Source organism: Dama dama, chromosome 4 (assembly GCF_033118175.1).
Source record: "Dama dama isolate Ldn47 chromosome 4, ASM3311817v1, whole genome shotgun sequence".
Taxonomy (NCBI): domain Eukaryota; kingdom Metazoa; phylum Chordata; class Mammalia; order Artiodactyla; family Cervidae; genus Dama; species Dama dama.
This window is the reverse complement of record NC_083684.1, coordinates 41,847,672-41,864,224: the sequence shown is the minus strand read 5'-3', so window position 1 is coordinate 41,864,224 and position 16,553 is coordinate 41,847,672. Positions and strand designations below refer to the sequence as shown.

General features: G+C 32.2%; 1 protein-coding gene across 6 annotated transcripts in view; it reads right to left on the bottom strand.

The window, feature by feature from the left end:
• NFAT5 (nuclear factor of activated T cells 5) overlaps nucleotides 1-16,553 on the bottom strand; it is a 122,035-nt gene that overhangs the window by 48,088 nt on the left and 57,394 nt on the right. For 4 of the 6 annotated variants that reach the window (XM_061138843.1, XM_061138842.1, XM_061138844.1 and 1 more), the window contains 2 exons: nucleotides 13,375-13,500; nucleotides 1,776-2,334 (listed from right to left, as the gene is read on the bottom strand). In XM_061138843.1, the coding sequence (XP_060994826.1) occupies nucleotides 1,776-2,334; nucleotides 13,375-13,500 (685 nt within the window). Of the gene's footprint in view, nucleotides 1-1,775; nucleotides 2,335-2,788; nucleotides 2,851-6,990; nucleotides 7,104-13,374; nucleotides 13,503-16,553 lie in introns of those variants that run through there. The other 2 variants (XM_061138848.1, XM_061138847.1) reach the window with 2 other exon arrangements.

The following is a 16,553-nucleotide window of genomic DNA, read 5'->3' as shown; positions in this document are numbered from 1 at the left end:
GTCTTGACAAATGTTATTATACTTTCCCTGGGTAACCTCAAATCATTTCTAAGATATATCTATCATACAAAAGCAGAAGCAGAAAAGATGTATGTCAAGATATCTTTTTAACAGCAACTGCAAATCATGTGTGTTGACTAACTGTTAACTCAAAATTTTATTTGTTCTTCATCAGAACTTTAACATTTATTTCAGTATAAAAATGAAAATCTCTCTTATGGAACTTCAAAAAAAAAAAAAACACTTTCTCCACAGAAGTCCAAATAAACACATACCTGTATTTAATGACAGATACATATGAACCTTTTATATCTATGCTACTATGTTTCAGAGCATTATTCTACAGGTAACAGTTCTACAAAATGTCCTACAATTGTTGACTCTGCTAACAACAATACTTTTGGAAAGGGTATATAAATATCTTTTAGATAATTTCCTAACTTGGACTTTCTAAAAATGAAAAATATTTAAATGGGCATTTTTATTTAACTATATCACCCCAAAGGAGTAACAGGCATTTTTGATTAACTATATCACCCCAAAGGAATAATGGGCATTTTTTATTTAACTTCATCACCCCAAAGGAGTTTTAGATGAGAGTAGAGAAGAGAGTAGTATAGAATAATCTTTGCTTAAACAGTAGATATTACTTTTAAAATATACTGAGAAAATATTTAAGGACAAGTTTAAGAAACAATAAAGATATTCTCTGTAACTCTCAATCAGATTTTTTTTTTTTTCAATCAGATTTTTAACTAAAAATCCACCAATGATGTAACCAAATAATGAACCAATCAAAAGCATCTCCATCATATTCTGTGACAACCTAAAATTGTAGGAGATCCTGGTCAACTACAGGACCATTCAAAAAAAGTAATCTCTCAAGATCCAGTAAGTTAAACTTTATCAAACTACGCTGAATATACTGTAGGAAAATGTAATCAGAAGTCTAGCAACTAAACGTTACAATGAAAGTATCAAAGGAACTAGAAAATTAAGTCACGGTATTCTGTATTTTAGAAGTGAACCTTCTATAATATAGCTACTGAAATATACTTAGTATGTGTTGTAAACTGGCAGAAATGAATGAAAACTCAAAATAGGTACCATGATTCTATTCTATTACCCTTTATACATAACCCAGAATCACAGAAAAAAAAGTGATATATTTATTTTTATATTTACTTTATTTATATTTTTATATTTATTTTTAAAGAAATCCTAAACTTGCAAAATATATTAAACAAAAAGCTTAAAATAAATACATGAGTCTAAATCGAGACTCAAACTATCAATTTAGTTTTTTGTTTTCATCAAATAAAAGGAAAATAAGGTCTTCACAAAAATGGAAATAAACTGAATCGTATGGGGGAGACAATGTGAAAGAGAAAACAAATTAGCCCTCTGTAAAAGTCTGTTTTAGCTAGAGCCATTACTTTACAAGCTATCTCAATGAGTAAAAATATTTTAAAAATCTTTTAAAGTATAAATTCATCTGAAATTTAAGTTATTTCTTAAACAGATTATTTTCATTTTCTACTACTTAATCATACCCTTACTAAGATACCTACTGGTAAAATCTGCTGGTATTTTATTATCTTCTCTTGTGAAACCTGATCATTTTAAGTTAAAATTTTCTGTGATATCAATGATAAAATTAGTATCTTTGCTTTAGATGCAAACTTGAGCTGAGCAATTAAGAAAAATGATGAATGACTTATTTTTTTGTTTTGCATAATGGTGAGAGAACTTTTGAAAAAAATGTGAATACCAACCCATTTCCTGCTTTTGAGTTGCCTTTGTTGTCCGTGGTAAGCTGAGAAAGCACATAGTGAGGTGCTTTGGCACTGTCGGCATCAAATATATCCATATTAGATTCTTCACAATCTCGTCGTTTGACCCCCGGCCTCTGCTTTGGATTTCGTTTTCGTGATTTACGAGGTACCTCAGTGTTATCATTGTAGGAACTGGTGCTCATGTTACTGAAGTTGGAGGGGGAATCCTCCATCCACATACTGCAGCTCTGCTCAGATTCCAATCCACACCCCTCATCCTGGCAGGACATCCGACTGTTATCCAGCAAGTCCTCAGGTGGTGGTGAGATGTACAAGACTGTGTGCCTCTTCGGTGTTGATGGATGCTGCTGAACTGTGTTACTGGTTAACTGCTTTTCACTTACCCCTCGGTTACTTACCCCCAAGGCTGAGGAGCAGCTCTCGACTTGCATAGCCTTGCTGTCGGTGACTGAGGTAGAATAAATGGTAGGGCTGGAAGAGGTGGTAAAGGAGCTGCAAGCACCGCCCATGGAGGAAGAGGAGGGAGCTGAAGAAGCATCTGCAGTGTACAATTTAAGAGTAAATACACTATACATGTTTTCACCTACGCTGGCTAGCAGTCCCATTGAAAAGTGATTTGTAAACTGATTGTTTTCCCCATAATGAATAGTTGGAATTTGGTTAAGTTTTAGAATATAAATGCTTCAAGCAATACAAGGCCTAAAAAAGCACAATTTTAAAAAAATGCCAAAATAGCATTATTTAACTTGTTATAATTGATAGATTTTTAAAAATCTAATTTAATGTTTTAAGCTGTAAAGCAAGAATAAAGCTTTTATTGCCTCAGCTGGATATTTCTATTGAATTTTAATCATTTAAAATAAAAAAAAAAAAAAAACCCCAATATGAAATATATGCTTGTGGTCCACATTCAATGCCAATTAAATAATTCATTATAGAATTTGAAAAGTGGGACTGTGCTTAGCCACAAAATATTAAAATAAGTTTCTAACCTATGAAGCAGAGAACTACAGGTCATTTTTAATGCAGACACTCCCTGCTTCAGAGGCAAATCCTGGAATAAAAATATGAGAAAATAAATGAGAAAAGAGCTGCTGATTATTCCAGATATCAATTATAAAATGAGAAATAAATAGAAAAAATATATAATCAACTGAATTGGAGGCAAAATGGAACTGGTACCGTCACTATGATTATTTTAAGATCTAGAAGAATAAAAATGAAAAAGGCTTGATTTGGAACAGGGTGGGCTACAGAAGATAAGCAAGTTAACTACTGAGGGTTTCCAGAAGTTGGAAGTGGCAGTTCAAAACCATGATCTCTAATAAATCCATCCTTTATGGCAGAATGAAAAACAGAGGAAGGACTTATTAATGGATGGATTTTTCTTGTAAAGTACTTGATTATACATTCAGCACTTGGTTACCACTGTCCATTTACTCTCTCTTTAAAAGGTCTATTTGATTTTAACTATTAAGGGAATTTCTTCAGGTGAGTAAACAGTAAATTTTATTGACTGAAGTCTAATGAAAAAGAGTTGAACAGAAAAAAAAAAAATCTCTGGAGAGAATCAGATCTATCAATAGTTCTTATAAAAAGGTTTTTCATAAAATCACTTCCCTTGCCTGTGCCTAACCGAAAAAGTCAAAAGTAGATCTTTTCAAAATGTGTGGCCACTGGCAGATCAGTTCGTTGAAAAATACGACTACTAAACCCTTTAACAGCATAATCTATGGAAGCACACTAATGTTACAGTTGGAAGTTATCAGTCCTATATAATTTTATCTTGTATAAGATACAGAAGGGTTTATAATCATAAACATATACAAAAATGAAAATAGGCAACATGTGACAACTAAAAATATGTTTAAATTGAAATTAATTTTTATCTATAGCATGTATGCTACTGTTTTAAAGTGGCATGATAAAATTTAAAACTGTGATGTGCAGTTACTAGAATTGCAACATCCACATCAATTATGTAAAGAGTGAAATGTAAGCATGCCAATGTTTAGATAATCAAAAGCCAAGTGCCAAAGATCTATTTTTAAATTGAAAAAATGCACCAAAACACTCAAATCATTGAAAGAACTAAATTCACCTACAATTTTTCACTGTTCTCAAGGCTGAAGAATATTGTTAATATTAGCCATAAATAATGTAATCTACATAATGCCACATGGAGAGATTTTTCTCAACTACCATGAGTTAAGGCACTTAATGCAATTAGATGATACCAGTTCCATTTTCCAGTTTGTATCCTTGTCAAATGCAGTAGTTGAAATTGGAAAAATTCAGTCACTTTAAACTGCATTCCAATTTAAAGAAAAATTTTATCAATTTTGTATCATGCATTAATGCAATGTTTTCTTAGTAAATAAATATTTTAAAAGATTTGTAAAAACTACAAAATTCTAGATACTAATGTCAGTGACAGTTTAGGAGCTGATTTGTAGCCACTTTGGGTTTAAATAACAAGGTTTTTCCTTATTTTTTTGAAAACCATGACAGAATTCATTTTAAAAAAGATAAAAAAGGTATTATGTCTAACATTCCTCCATCTGTTCCAACTATTGGCAAAAAAGAAACTACATGTGTATGAGTCTATGTTCATCATTTTCAGAGAAATACAAGTCTGCAGCATGCAGTATTTGCAGTGGATCACACAAAGCATGCAACATGAATGCTGTGAACTTGTATTTCTATAAAGACGTTTGCTCCCAACCACTCTTTGAATCTAGGTACCATGCACACGAGGATGCAGAATATGAACATCTCAGGGATTTCCTGTCCATGAAAGACGGAAAGTTAGGTAAAATGTAATCAAGAACTCAAAAGTAAGTTATGTGATACTTATGAATTTAATATGCAAGATATAATCTAGCAAGTCTTATTTAAAAATCATGGTTATAAAACCCAATTGATATAGTTGTACATAAATATCTGTTCCGGGACAGGTATGCCAAACTGTGATATCATACCCTACATAAGTTAAAATATTCTCTATATTTTCCATGGACATCTAACACACATTTTGAATATTATACCTGCAGTTTCCTGGATATATTTATTAAATTAAAAAGCTTATGAGCACAAAACTATTAAAGCTGAAAACATAAACTGTCAAAAGACAGTAGCAAGCATCTTTTTTTTTAATTACTTTTTAAAGGTTACCTCAGTTTGATCCTAAATTACTAAAGTTCTACTTATTTTAAGAACATAATGAATATAAGACAATTTTTTGAACTATATCTTTACAATAGTATCATTGTTCCTCTGATGCTGATGAATATGGTGTATAAAACCCTTCACAAAAGCATGTTACATTTTGGTTAGGAAAACATCACCTAAGTGCATTAATAATGCCAGGTGAGGTGGTGAAGTAACGGATAAGAACCATGGGCCCCTAGAAAGCACGGACAACATCTGTCTCATCTTAGACTCCCCAGACACGTAACATACTATGACTTTCATGTAGTAAAAATTCTACTTTTTAATTAAATTGATTTATGGGCAGGTCAGTATTTCCTATGTATGCTGAGTTACACTAAACTGGTAAATAAATGTACTGATGTGTTCATAATAGACACATAACAGGTTTTTTTTTTAAAGATTTACTACTCAAAATGTTTAGACTATATCTTACTGTAACAACATTATCTGCTACAGGGAAAGTTTGGAAGTAACTTAAAAGAGTTTAGAGGTAACTTATTTTTACAAAAACGTGCTAAGAACCTTGTTTCTTAAAACTCATATATAAGTCAAGTGACCTACTTGTGTGCATGCACGCTCAGTCGTGTATGACTCTTTGCAATCCTATGGACTGTAGCCTGTCAGGGTCTCTGTCTATGCAATTTCCCAGGCAAGAATACTGGAGTGGGTTGCCATTTCCTCCTCCAGCAGCTCTTCCCAACCCAGGGATCGAACCCATATCTCCTGCATTGGCAGGTGGATTCTTTAACACTGGGCCACCTGGGAAGCCCCTACATACTTGTAGATTAATACATAAATTTACTAAAAAATATAGCAAATTCTTAATATATTTATTAAAAATAAATGCATAAAATAATAGCAAGAATAGTTTAGATTTCAAATCTGTGGATGAAGAGCCAAGGATACAGAATGCCAACTGTGAAGTAATACATGGATTTTTGACTGTGCTAAGGGACAGCACCCCTACCCACTCCAACCCTCCATCGTTAAAGGGTCAACTGTATTATTAATTTGTTTGGAAAGATGAAAATGGAGTTTTAAATGATACTACATAGAGAAACCCATGTATATTTTACACAGTTTGCTTAAATTACATTTTAAAATTAAGACCTATTAGTTCTAGATTTGTAAACAAGAAATTAAATTATCACATCATTTTACTGCTTTAAAAACCATAAAAAAGAGACGACACTTTGTGGACCTAACTAAACTTTTTACAGAAAGCTATGAGATTAGAAACATTCTTTAAAGTCCTCAAAAGAAGCAAATACCTTTCACTGATTTTAAAAAATATAACAGAAATGACATTTAACTAAGCTTCCAAGATAAAAAATGTGGTCCCTAGTATTTAAATATGCACTTATATTTTATAACTTTTCAACATCAGTGCAAAATCAGTTGAGTTTCCTTAAAAAAAAAAAAAAAGTCATAAAAATTTACAAGTGTGCTAAGTGAACCAATAGTGGAACGGAGAAGGAGTAAACAAGACTGTTCAGAAAACAGTAATAAAAAACAACACAGGTGACCTGGAAACCATTTCTGGTCTAAAACACTTACTGTTCAGCCTAAGTTATTCCTTTTTTTAAGTATTTCATTTTTCTTACTGGTAACAATGACTTCAAATCTAAGTACTTTGTTTGATAAAAGTCACCAGATATAAGAACATATTTTCAGATCAAAGAAGAAAGATATTGAGAGAAAAAATTTTATAAGGCCAACATTCATATTGCCAAGGGATTGAAAAATCTAGAACACACAAAGTGGCTGCAAACCTGCTTTGTCAACACCTTACATGCCAACCTTCGTTTTCTACTTTTCTTCTTCTTCTTCTTAAAATATTAACGTAAAGTTTAAAACTTTACATAAAGCTTTAGTTTCAATCAGTATCAATTCACTATTTAGAAACAAAAAAAGAAAGGAAGGAAGGAAGAAAGAAAGAAAGAAAAAAAGACTTATGAAGAAGTCTGAAAACGAGACCGACCTATACCCTGGGTGAGATTGGATGGGTTAAGTGTCTCTGGCACTATTTGTCTTCACTATTGACAGACACTGTCACACAACCCACCACACGATGCCTGTCTCTGAATGGCGAAGCTAGAATGCAAGTTAAGTGTATTAATAGAAAAAACAACTAGCATCCCAGCATATAAAATAAGCAATCCAGATTACTTTACCAAAAAACAAAAATAAAAACAAAACAGAAAAAAAAAACCAATACCCCAAAATTGTAGTGTCTATCATTTAATTTACATGTTTAAAACAGTTTCAATTTCTCATTTGTACTTTTCCCACCCAACATAAGTTTATATGTTACAATAAGCAATGTTTTAAAACAAACTTTAAAAATTTAAATTAGTAACACCCAAATAAATGCATATGGGGAAGTTTCTTATTCAAAATGTTTGTTAACTCATATTCACCAATTTGCTCTTTTGTTTACTAATGCAATCTAATCCATAAGCCAGAATGCTCTAAGTGTTTTTAAACTGTTCCCTTACCCAAATTTCAGAACAGAAAATGTTATGTTCTGACAAATACACAAGAGCAGAAAAAAAAAAAATCTGCATTTTATAGCAAAAGAGTATTTTCATTTCTCAGGCCAGCTTCCAAACAATTCCTCATACCCCTCCCCCAAAAGTTACTAATGTACACTTAAAAAAAAATTTTTTTTTAATTTTAAAAAAATTTTGCCCATGCCACACAGCATGTGGAATCTTAGTTCCAAACTAGGGATCGAATCATGTCTCTGCATTGGAAGCTTGGTGTCTTACCACTGAACTGCCAGAGAAGTTCTAATTTACACTTTTAAATTAGATATACTAGTGTGCATAAAATGCTTGATCCCAGTGGCTCTATTTTGTAAAAAATTAGCTCTACTGATGAAACTGGTTTACTACAGACCACCCTTTTCTCCTCCAGTTCATCAAACTGCCAGTCAGAATTCTAATACTATATAATAACTAGTTACTCTCTCACTTTCAATCTAAATTCTCCTAAAATAATTATTTTTACCTTGTCTGAGTGCCATTAATAAATATATTCACAGAATATTTATTAAATAATGTTTACTGAAAAATAAAATGCTTACATTTGCAAGTGTCCTGACACTTACAGCAATGTTTTTAAAACATGTATTTTGTCCTATTCAACCCTAAGTATATAAGCACAGGGTTAAAACAGGTACTAAGTACACATTATACAATTTGTTTTTTAAATCTTCTCGGAAGAGAAAGATGCCTTCTATCATCCAGTGATTTAAATACTACTAGGTAGCATCAGTCGTTGATATTATCCTCACACTCAAATAATTTAAACACAATAGGGAATAACTATACTAGCTAACAACTGTATTTGTTGTTGTCACAGACCTCAGGAAGAACGAGGTTTAAAAAAAATAGACAGCAATTATTCTACCTGAAAAGTAATGTTTACTTGAAGACAAAAAGAGAGATTACCACCACATTAACTTAAGGACTGGAGAGAAAAAGCAGTTCTGAGGGATGCTATTTGAAGGTCACTTCAAAGCTTTATCATACAATACATTTTAAAATAGTTTAGAGTAAATAAAGGCACCCCTGCCAACACCAGTCCAATGTCTTTACATTTCTTTTTTTAGAAGTGACCAAAAAAAGGAAAAGAAAATAGTTTTTGTATCAGTATCATCAAAATCTTCTAATTTAATTATTCATAATGGTTTTACAACTGGATCTGGATTAGAGTGTATATTAGATCCAACTGTAGATAAAACATCTAGACAAAAACTAAAAGCAATAAATTGCTCTACTAAAAAGTTTTGATAATCGATCATCCAACTTTATCATTTAATGTTTTAAAAAGTGGGAAGAGCATTCTAGGGAGAATACTTAATCAGTCAAATTTGCGGAATCAAATTTGCGGAATCCTTATGATTCATCATCCTCCATCCATGTTTTTTTTTTTTTATTTACAAAGGTTCCCAGTGAGAGAGTGTCAACATTAAAGACTAACTCAGAGAGGAAATCCAATGGCCCATGTGTTGTCTGATACACAAAACTTCAAAACAATGTAAAAAACAGAGTGAGAATGGAAAGAAAGAAGCAAAACAAGGCTTAAAAACTTATTTTTATAAAAATAAGGTCTATTTTTAAAAACCTTACTAACAAATGAAAGGAGAAATCCATGTGGGAGGGAGGTCAATGTTCATCTAAACATTATTAATCATCAAGCAACATTAAGTATCTATCTTCATAATAGCCTTAAGAAAGTTGTCATTACTGTCCAGTTACAGGGGTAATATGAAAAATTTACTGAATTTCCACAAGATTCTGTCTGTATGATAGAAATGATAAGATAGCAATCAATTCATATTAGTTCTTTATGATTCCAAAGCTCAAGCTAATTTTATTGTATTTCACATATATGAAAAGAAAAATACTGTCTCAGAAATAGGTGAAGTCTCTTGTTATATCCTACCCATATCAATTCCCCTCACTCTAGTACAGCTGGAGTGTCTTTATATATAACTTGGTTACCATTATTTATATAACTAATTATTATAAAACAGTTATGGTAATACCTTTTGCTTATTATCAATCTTATTGGTAACATAAAAAAGTAAGCCTACTTCTGTACATTAACTTATTAATGTGAAATTCTACAAAACACAGGGAAAAAAGAAACTGTGTCTATTTGATATATGTATTTTATCTATGAATGGTTGAGAATCTGTGCAGTTTCAGAATGCTATTCTAAAACTCGGGTGACACAAAAATGTGCTTATTCTATCAGAAAATGAATAAATCACAATATTTATAAAAGTTGCTAAAAATTAAGAGGACAAAAAAGGTAAACATTTAGGGAATAAATCATTAATAGGCCATGTGTACTTTTTGTCAATGAAAATTTACAATATGGACAATCTCCCAAATTGGTAATTGTTTCTGAATTAACCATTACGGTCCAAGACTGCTGATGCTTTTTTCATTCTAATAATGCAGATGTTAGTAAACATCTATACACAGGTCCATATACACATATTTCTGTATGTATAAATGTATGTATTTATATGTAATTTTATTTTATTTTTATATGTAATTTTAAAAGACAGAATGAGGGGTAGTTTTAAAACCTACTTGGTAACATGTTTGAAACTGACTTACTTTTGGAAGTGGTCCAGTTTTCTAGGAAAAGTAGGAATTGATCATATGGAATAACCAAGATCAATTCACCTTTCAGTTTACAACAATATCTCAATAAAGCTGTTATTTAAGAAAAATATCTGCCATATCTCTTTAAAACCCCTAAATTCTAATGTGACTGTTTTAGTTCTTAGTAATTCTTACTAATATATTTTAGTGTCTTATAACCTACACTATAGGATTAAGAAACAACAAAAAGAATCCTTTCACAACTTGCATTTTTTATCTACTCCTTGAACAACTATTTATTTTGCCAAAAAATATAATAAGTTCATGTGGATAACTTTATGTTAGAAAAATGGCCTCTATCTTAATTACCAAAAACCTACAATATTCTTCAGGAAGTCTGTACTTTAAAACTTTTATACATTCACATATTGAATCTCAAACTACTAAGAAACTTTCTAGTGGGATAAAAACAGATGTTTTTAAAAAATGATTTAAAATACAAATTCCAGACTGCTGACTTTCAACTACACCTTCAGACTGTGACAGTTGGCCCTCTGGAGAGGGGAGACATTGTGAAGAAGGAAGCCCTCTTTCCCCTACTGCCAATCCAGGGTCTTACAAGACTGAAGAGATTATAAATGACAGTATTAAAAGTGTGTATAGTGTAGAGACAGAAAAGGAGGTTTAAGAGACATTCTTTTACCCAATATTCTGGATTGTGGATTAGCAGCATCATGTTTACTCAATCTTTCAGTAATAAGTAAAGGGAAAAAAATATAGATTGGCGAATCTGAGAAACACATTTTTAATAATTAAATAATTTTAAATGTACATGAATATCTATATGCCCAGTCTCTAAATTTTAAAATTTAAATTGATTCAGAATTTGTGAAACACAAACCTTTATGGCAGAACTAGAAGTCTGTTCCCACCAGGCCCTCATACCTGATAGCAGCCAATCCAGCTCCTTCAAAACTCTGAAGAATTAACTACATCAAGAGTCATCATTTTTATGCATTTCATATTAAAACAGCAAATGCTATAGATTAAAAAAAAAATCACAAAAGTCTAAATTAATGTATCTTTCCCTAAATATCTAGTCTTTTAGCCAGGAAACACTGAGTAACTGGAAATTTACTCCAAAACTCTTTTTGACATTTATGTCACTAAGGATATTAATATGCCAAATTTTAAAAAAGCAACTCTAAATATACATACTAACTGAACTCCCTACAATAATTATTTTGCAATTTAAACTCTCTTACCTATAATGTTATATGATGAAGGCTCTATCAATAAGACACTAGAATTCTAGAATAAGTCTATGTTGGTTAAAAGTAAATACATTAAAAAAATTACAAATGGGTTTTAGATCACAGAAACTTTCTGTGTGTGAATATATGAAAATTGTCAAGGTCATCTTCTTACTCTTTTCACAATCTTACAATGTCAATAACTGCTTGATCTAATAAAAGACTTCATTACTGCAGAACACTTCCTTTAGTTAATTCTTACTTTCAGGATTTTTCAACTCAAAGCCTTCATTCTAATTTATCTGGAGAGGATTATGGAGGGAGGGAGGGAGACAGGGAGGAAGAACCAACAGTCCATCAGTGACTCAAATTTAAAAACTTTCAATATTTATATATAAAAACTTCTAAAACTGAGTTTGGTATTATTTAAAAGGAAGTGTTGTTCTTTTTCCAAACCTAGCTAACATTTTTCAGCTTTTAAAAGGAACTGGATCTACTGTCAACAGATGTTAAAAAGCACAGAAGAAACAGACTTTTAGTTCTATACAGATTCAACATGGCTTTAAAAAAAAAAATCTCAAAAGATACAAAAGAAATCAGTTAGTCAATTTCTACCTGTGGATTTAAAGTGAAATATTTCATTTAAATTTTTTAAAAAATATTTTATTATCTGATACTATTTTAAAACTAAATACTTAAATTCCAGAAAAAAATATTCAGTGCATATAAAATGAAACCAGGTCATCTTTACAATTCAATTACTAAAAAGTTCACAATTAAATCCACAGAATCTGTTAGAAAATGTCTGGCAACACATGAACAGTGAGCAGGGCTGGTATGTTTCTTGGCCATGGTTAAAGTTTTCCTGCCCTCAACCAGGAAGGCTGCAGACTGCACTGTGCGGTTCAGGGGAAATATTGGTACACAAAATTGACTGGACTTAAGTTAATACAAATAAGAAAAATACCCAAAGTTCTACTTGAGTACCAATATCCTCATTTAAACCACAACCTTCCACTTCACTGTTCTCTTTGAAACAAAAAGAATTTACTGAAAACAATCCTCTGATGGATTTTAAGTACCATTTTAAAAGATGAGAGGTATCATATTGGGCAAGAAACCTCTAATTAGTAAGAGACAGATAAAACTTCAGAGTATGTACATATAATTTTCTAACTTTTTTAAAAAAACCAAACACACTTAGTAATCTGTAAACCCAACTAAAAAAAGAATTACAGTTGGGCAATCTAGTATTATTGAAAGCATTCTTATTATTTATCATAATCAAGACATTTTCTTATTAGTTTATCTGTCAATCTTTTCTTTTAATTCAGTAAAAATTTGAACCAATTTTATATAATTATAAAGTGTATGATTTGAGAGCTGATTAAAAATAAACTTGATAAATTTCAAACATTATTTTTCATACTTTTTCACTGATATAAAAAAAGTATCTTTATATAAACATTACATTCAGATCTTCCATTACTTTTGATTGAATTTAAAGTAAGTGTAAGGTCACACATGTTTTTAAATGTAGAGAAAAGGTTATAGTAACACGCTACAAACAAAAAAAAACTTGAGTGCTTGAGTCCTTTTTCAGATTACACGAAATAAAACATTTTCCCCTTTGAGCAAACTTTCCAAAAAACCTGTTTTATAGACTCAAATGTAATTTTCTATCCACAGCTTGGTATTTAATAACTATTATGTGCAGTCAACCAAAGAGCTTTAAACTCACTCCCATAGTTGAAGATAAGATCCATTCTGGGAGATGGCACTAACAAATATGCCAATGTGAAATTTTAAGAAATAATACATGTGTAAGACTATTTTATAGAAAATTTTTAATGTTAAAAGTATGTATTTTAAAACCTCCTGAAACAAACCCTCAAATCACACTCTTTAATACGAATTTTGCCAGCACTGTTCATGTTGACCAGATAATGCTTTAGTTTTCTTTAAAAAATAAAATGAAATGCATACCAGCAGCAACTACAGCTGGAGGAGGCGAGCCTGCCTCACCACCACTTGTCTGACTCATTGATGCTACAGATGTTTCTCTAGATGGAGGTAACTGTAACTCCTTTGGGAGAAGATCATAGACAGATTCTGTTGGGAGAAAGACAAAAAATTTTTATGAGCACAAAATTAATGTCTTTCCACTCACAAGGGTTATATTATTCATACACACACACACACTAAACTTCATGTAATTACTGTTGTAAAAATTATTAGCAAACATTTTTCTTTTATTATAATTTTAGTGAACTACACAAAGAATTTTCCATTCATTCTGACTCCCATTTTCTTCTTGGCTTTTCTTTTCATGCTGATGATATACAGAAAAAGTTACTAAAATTTTTAAACCATATAAAACTAGACAGTAGAGATGTCAAATAACCCAAGATGCTCCAACACCTTTCTTTGTATTAAAAAAATAAGTATTATATATCATCCTTTACATGTAAGATGGCACATACTAGTGTATATCAGCTATAAATTGGCTTCTTCAAACAGACCACTTAGTCTACTCCTGCTCTTTCATCCAGCACTTTCATCTAATATTTTAATTTGCTATCACATTGAATTTTTCCCTCCTAAAGAAGCTAAAAAGAGGAATGTTATGACTCAAGGAACTACTTCTTACTCTGAGGTATCTCCAACTCAAGAAAGGCACAAGTATAGAATTCTCTGAAATGAAAAAGCATAAATGCCTTTATTAGACTATGATTACTTTTGTATCCCAGATTAAAGAATACTGTATCTTTTAAACATATTTTATAATATTATAATTGTCCATAAAATAAAATTTATATCTATTCAAAATTATTTTATAATTATTATTACATGCATTTTGGACAGAAATAGTAATCAAAATATCCTCTAAAGATAGTAGAATCAATGTTGGAAAAAACTTCAGAAGACCAAGTAGAATCCTATGTTCATTTTCTAAAGAATCAAGGCACAGAGTTTAAGGGACTTGCCTAGTATTCCAAGAAAAGCAACATTTCAACAGTTAAGGAAGATTATTATTTGTACTAAGTGATTAAAAAAATAAAAGGAGCACTAGAAGACATTTGATCCTTGGTAGCAAACAATATTGCTAGCTAACTGTTTACTGATTTCAAAAATACTTTGATCCTCCCAGTTAAAATATGTATCCTGAATTTCATGCAGATAGGAATAAGAAAGAATATCATGAAGGAAAGCTAAAATTAGAAGTTGTAGTATTAAATGTTCTTTGTTCACAATAAAGAATCAACTCAAAATTTTCTTTTGAAAACTATTACCTAACACTTGAAATTTTCATCTTCAAAGCATTTGGCAAATTTTATATCTTTCTGAATGTAATAAAAATTTTCAGCTTCTTAAACCATTGCTAAAAGCCTTAAGTGTTAGTTCTACAAGGTCTTGTAGGTCTTCATAGAACCGTTCGACTTCAGCTTTTTCAGCATTACTGGTCGGGGCACAGACTTGGATTACTGTGATATTGAGTGGTCTGCCTTGGAAATGAACAGAGATCATTCTGTCATTTTTGAGATTGCACCCAAGTATGGCATTTTGGACTCTTTTGTTGACTATGATGGCTACTCCATTTCTTCTAAGGGATTCTTGCCCACAGTAGTAGATATAATGGTCATCTGATGTCCAAAAAAGATGTCCTTTTCATTATAGGGGGCTGGAATGCGAAAGTAGGAAGTCAAGAAATACCTGGAGTAACAGGCAAATTTGGTCCTGACATCCAGAATGAAGCAGAGCAAAGGCTAAAAGAGTTTTGCCAAGAGAACACACTGGTCACAGCAAACACCCTCTTCCAACAACACAAGAGAAGACTCTACACATGGACATCACCAGACGGTCAATATCGAAATCAGACTGATTATATTCTTTGCAGCCAAAGATGGAGAAGCTCTATAGAGACAACAAAAACAAGACCGGGAGCTGACTGTGGCTCATGAACTCCTTATTGCCAAATTTAGACTTAAATTGAAGAAAATAGGGAAAACCCCTAGACCATTCAGGTATGACCTAAATCAAATCCCTTATGATTGATTATACAGTGGAAGTGACAAATAGATTCAAGGGATTAGATCTGACAGACAGAGTGCCTGAAGAACTATGGACGTAGGTTTGTGACACTGAACAGGAGGCAATGATCAAGACCATTCCCAAGAAAAAGAAGTGCATAAAGGCAAAATGGTTGTCTGAGGAGGCCTTACAAACAGCTGTGAAAAGAAGAGAAGCAAACGGCAAAGGAGCAAAGGAAAGATATACCCGTTTGAGTGCAGAGTTCCAAAGAACAGCAAGGAGAGACAAGAAAGCCTTCCTCAGTGATCAATGCAAAGAAAGAGGAAAACAATAGGATGGGAAAGACTAGCGATCTCTTCAAGAAAATCAGAGATACCAAGGGAACATTCCATGCAAAGATGGGCTTAATAAAGGACAGAAATGGTATGGACCTAACAGAAGCAGAAGAGATTAAGAGGAGGTGGCAAGAATACACAAAAGAACTATACAAAAAAGATCTTCATGACCTAGATAATCACGATGGTGTGATCACTCACCTAGAGCCAGACATCCTGGAATGCAAAGTCAAGTGGGCCTTAGAAAGCATCACTATGAACAAAGCTAGTGGAGGTGATGGAATTCCAGTTGAGCTATATTTCAAATCCTAAAAGATGATGCTGTGAAACTGCTGCACTCAATATGCCAGCAAATTAGGAAAACTCAGTAGTGGCCACAGGACTGGAAAAGGTCAGTTTTCATTCCAATCACAGAGAAAGGCAATGCCAATGAATGCTCAAACTACTGCACAACTGCACTCATCTCACACGCTAGTAAAGTAATGCTCAAAATTCTCCAAGTCAGGCTTCAGCAATACGTGAACCATGAACTTCCAGATGTTCAAGCTGGTTTTAAAAAAGGCAGAGGAACCAGAGATCAAATTGCCAAAATCTGCTGGATCATCGAAAAAGCAAAAGAGTTCCAGAAAAACATCTATGCCAAAGCCTCTGACTGTGTGGATCACAGCAAACTGTGGAAAATTCTGAAAGAGATGGGAATACCAGACCACCTGACCTGCCTCTTGAGAAACCTGTATGCAGGTCAGGAAGCCAACAGTTAGAACTGGGACATGGAACAACAGACTGGTTCCAAATAGG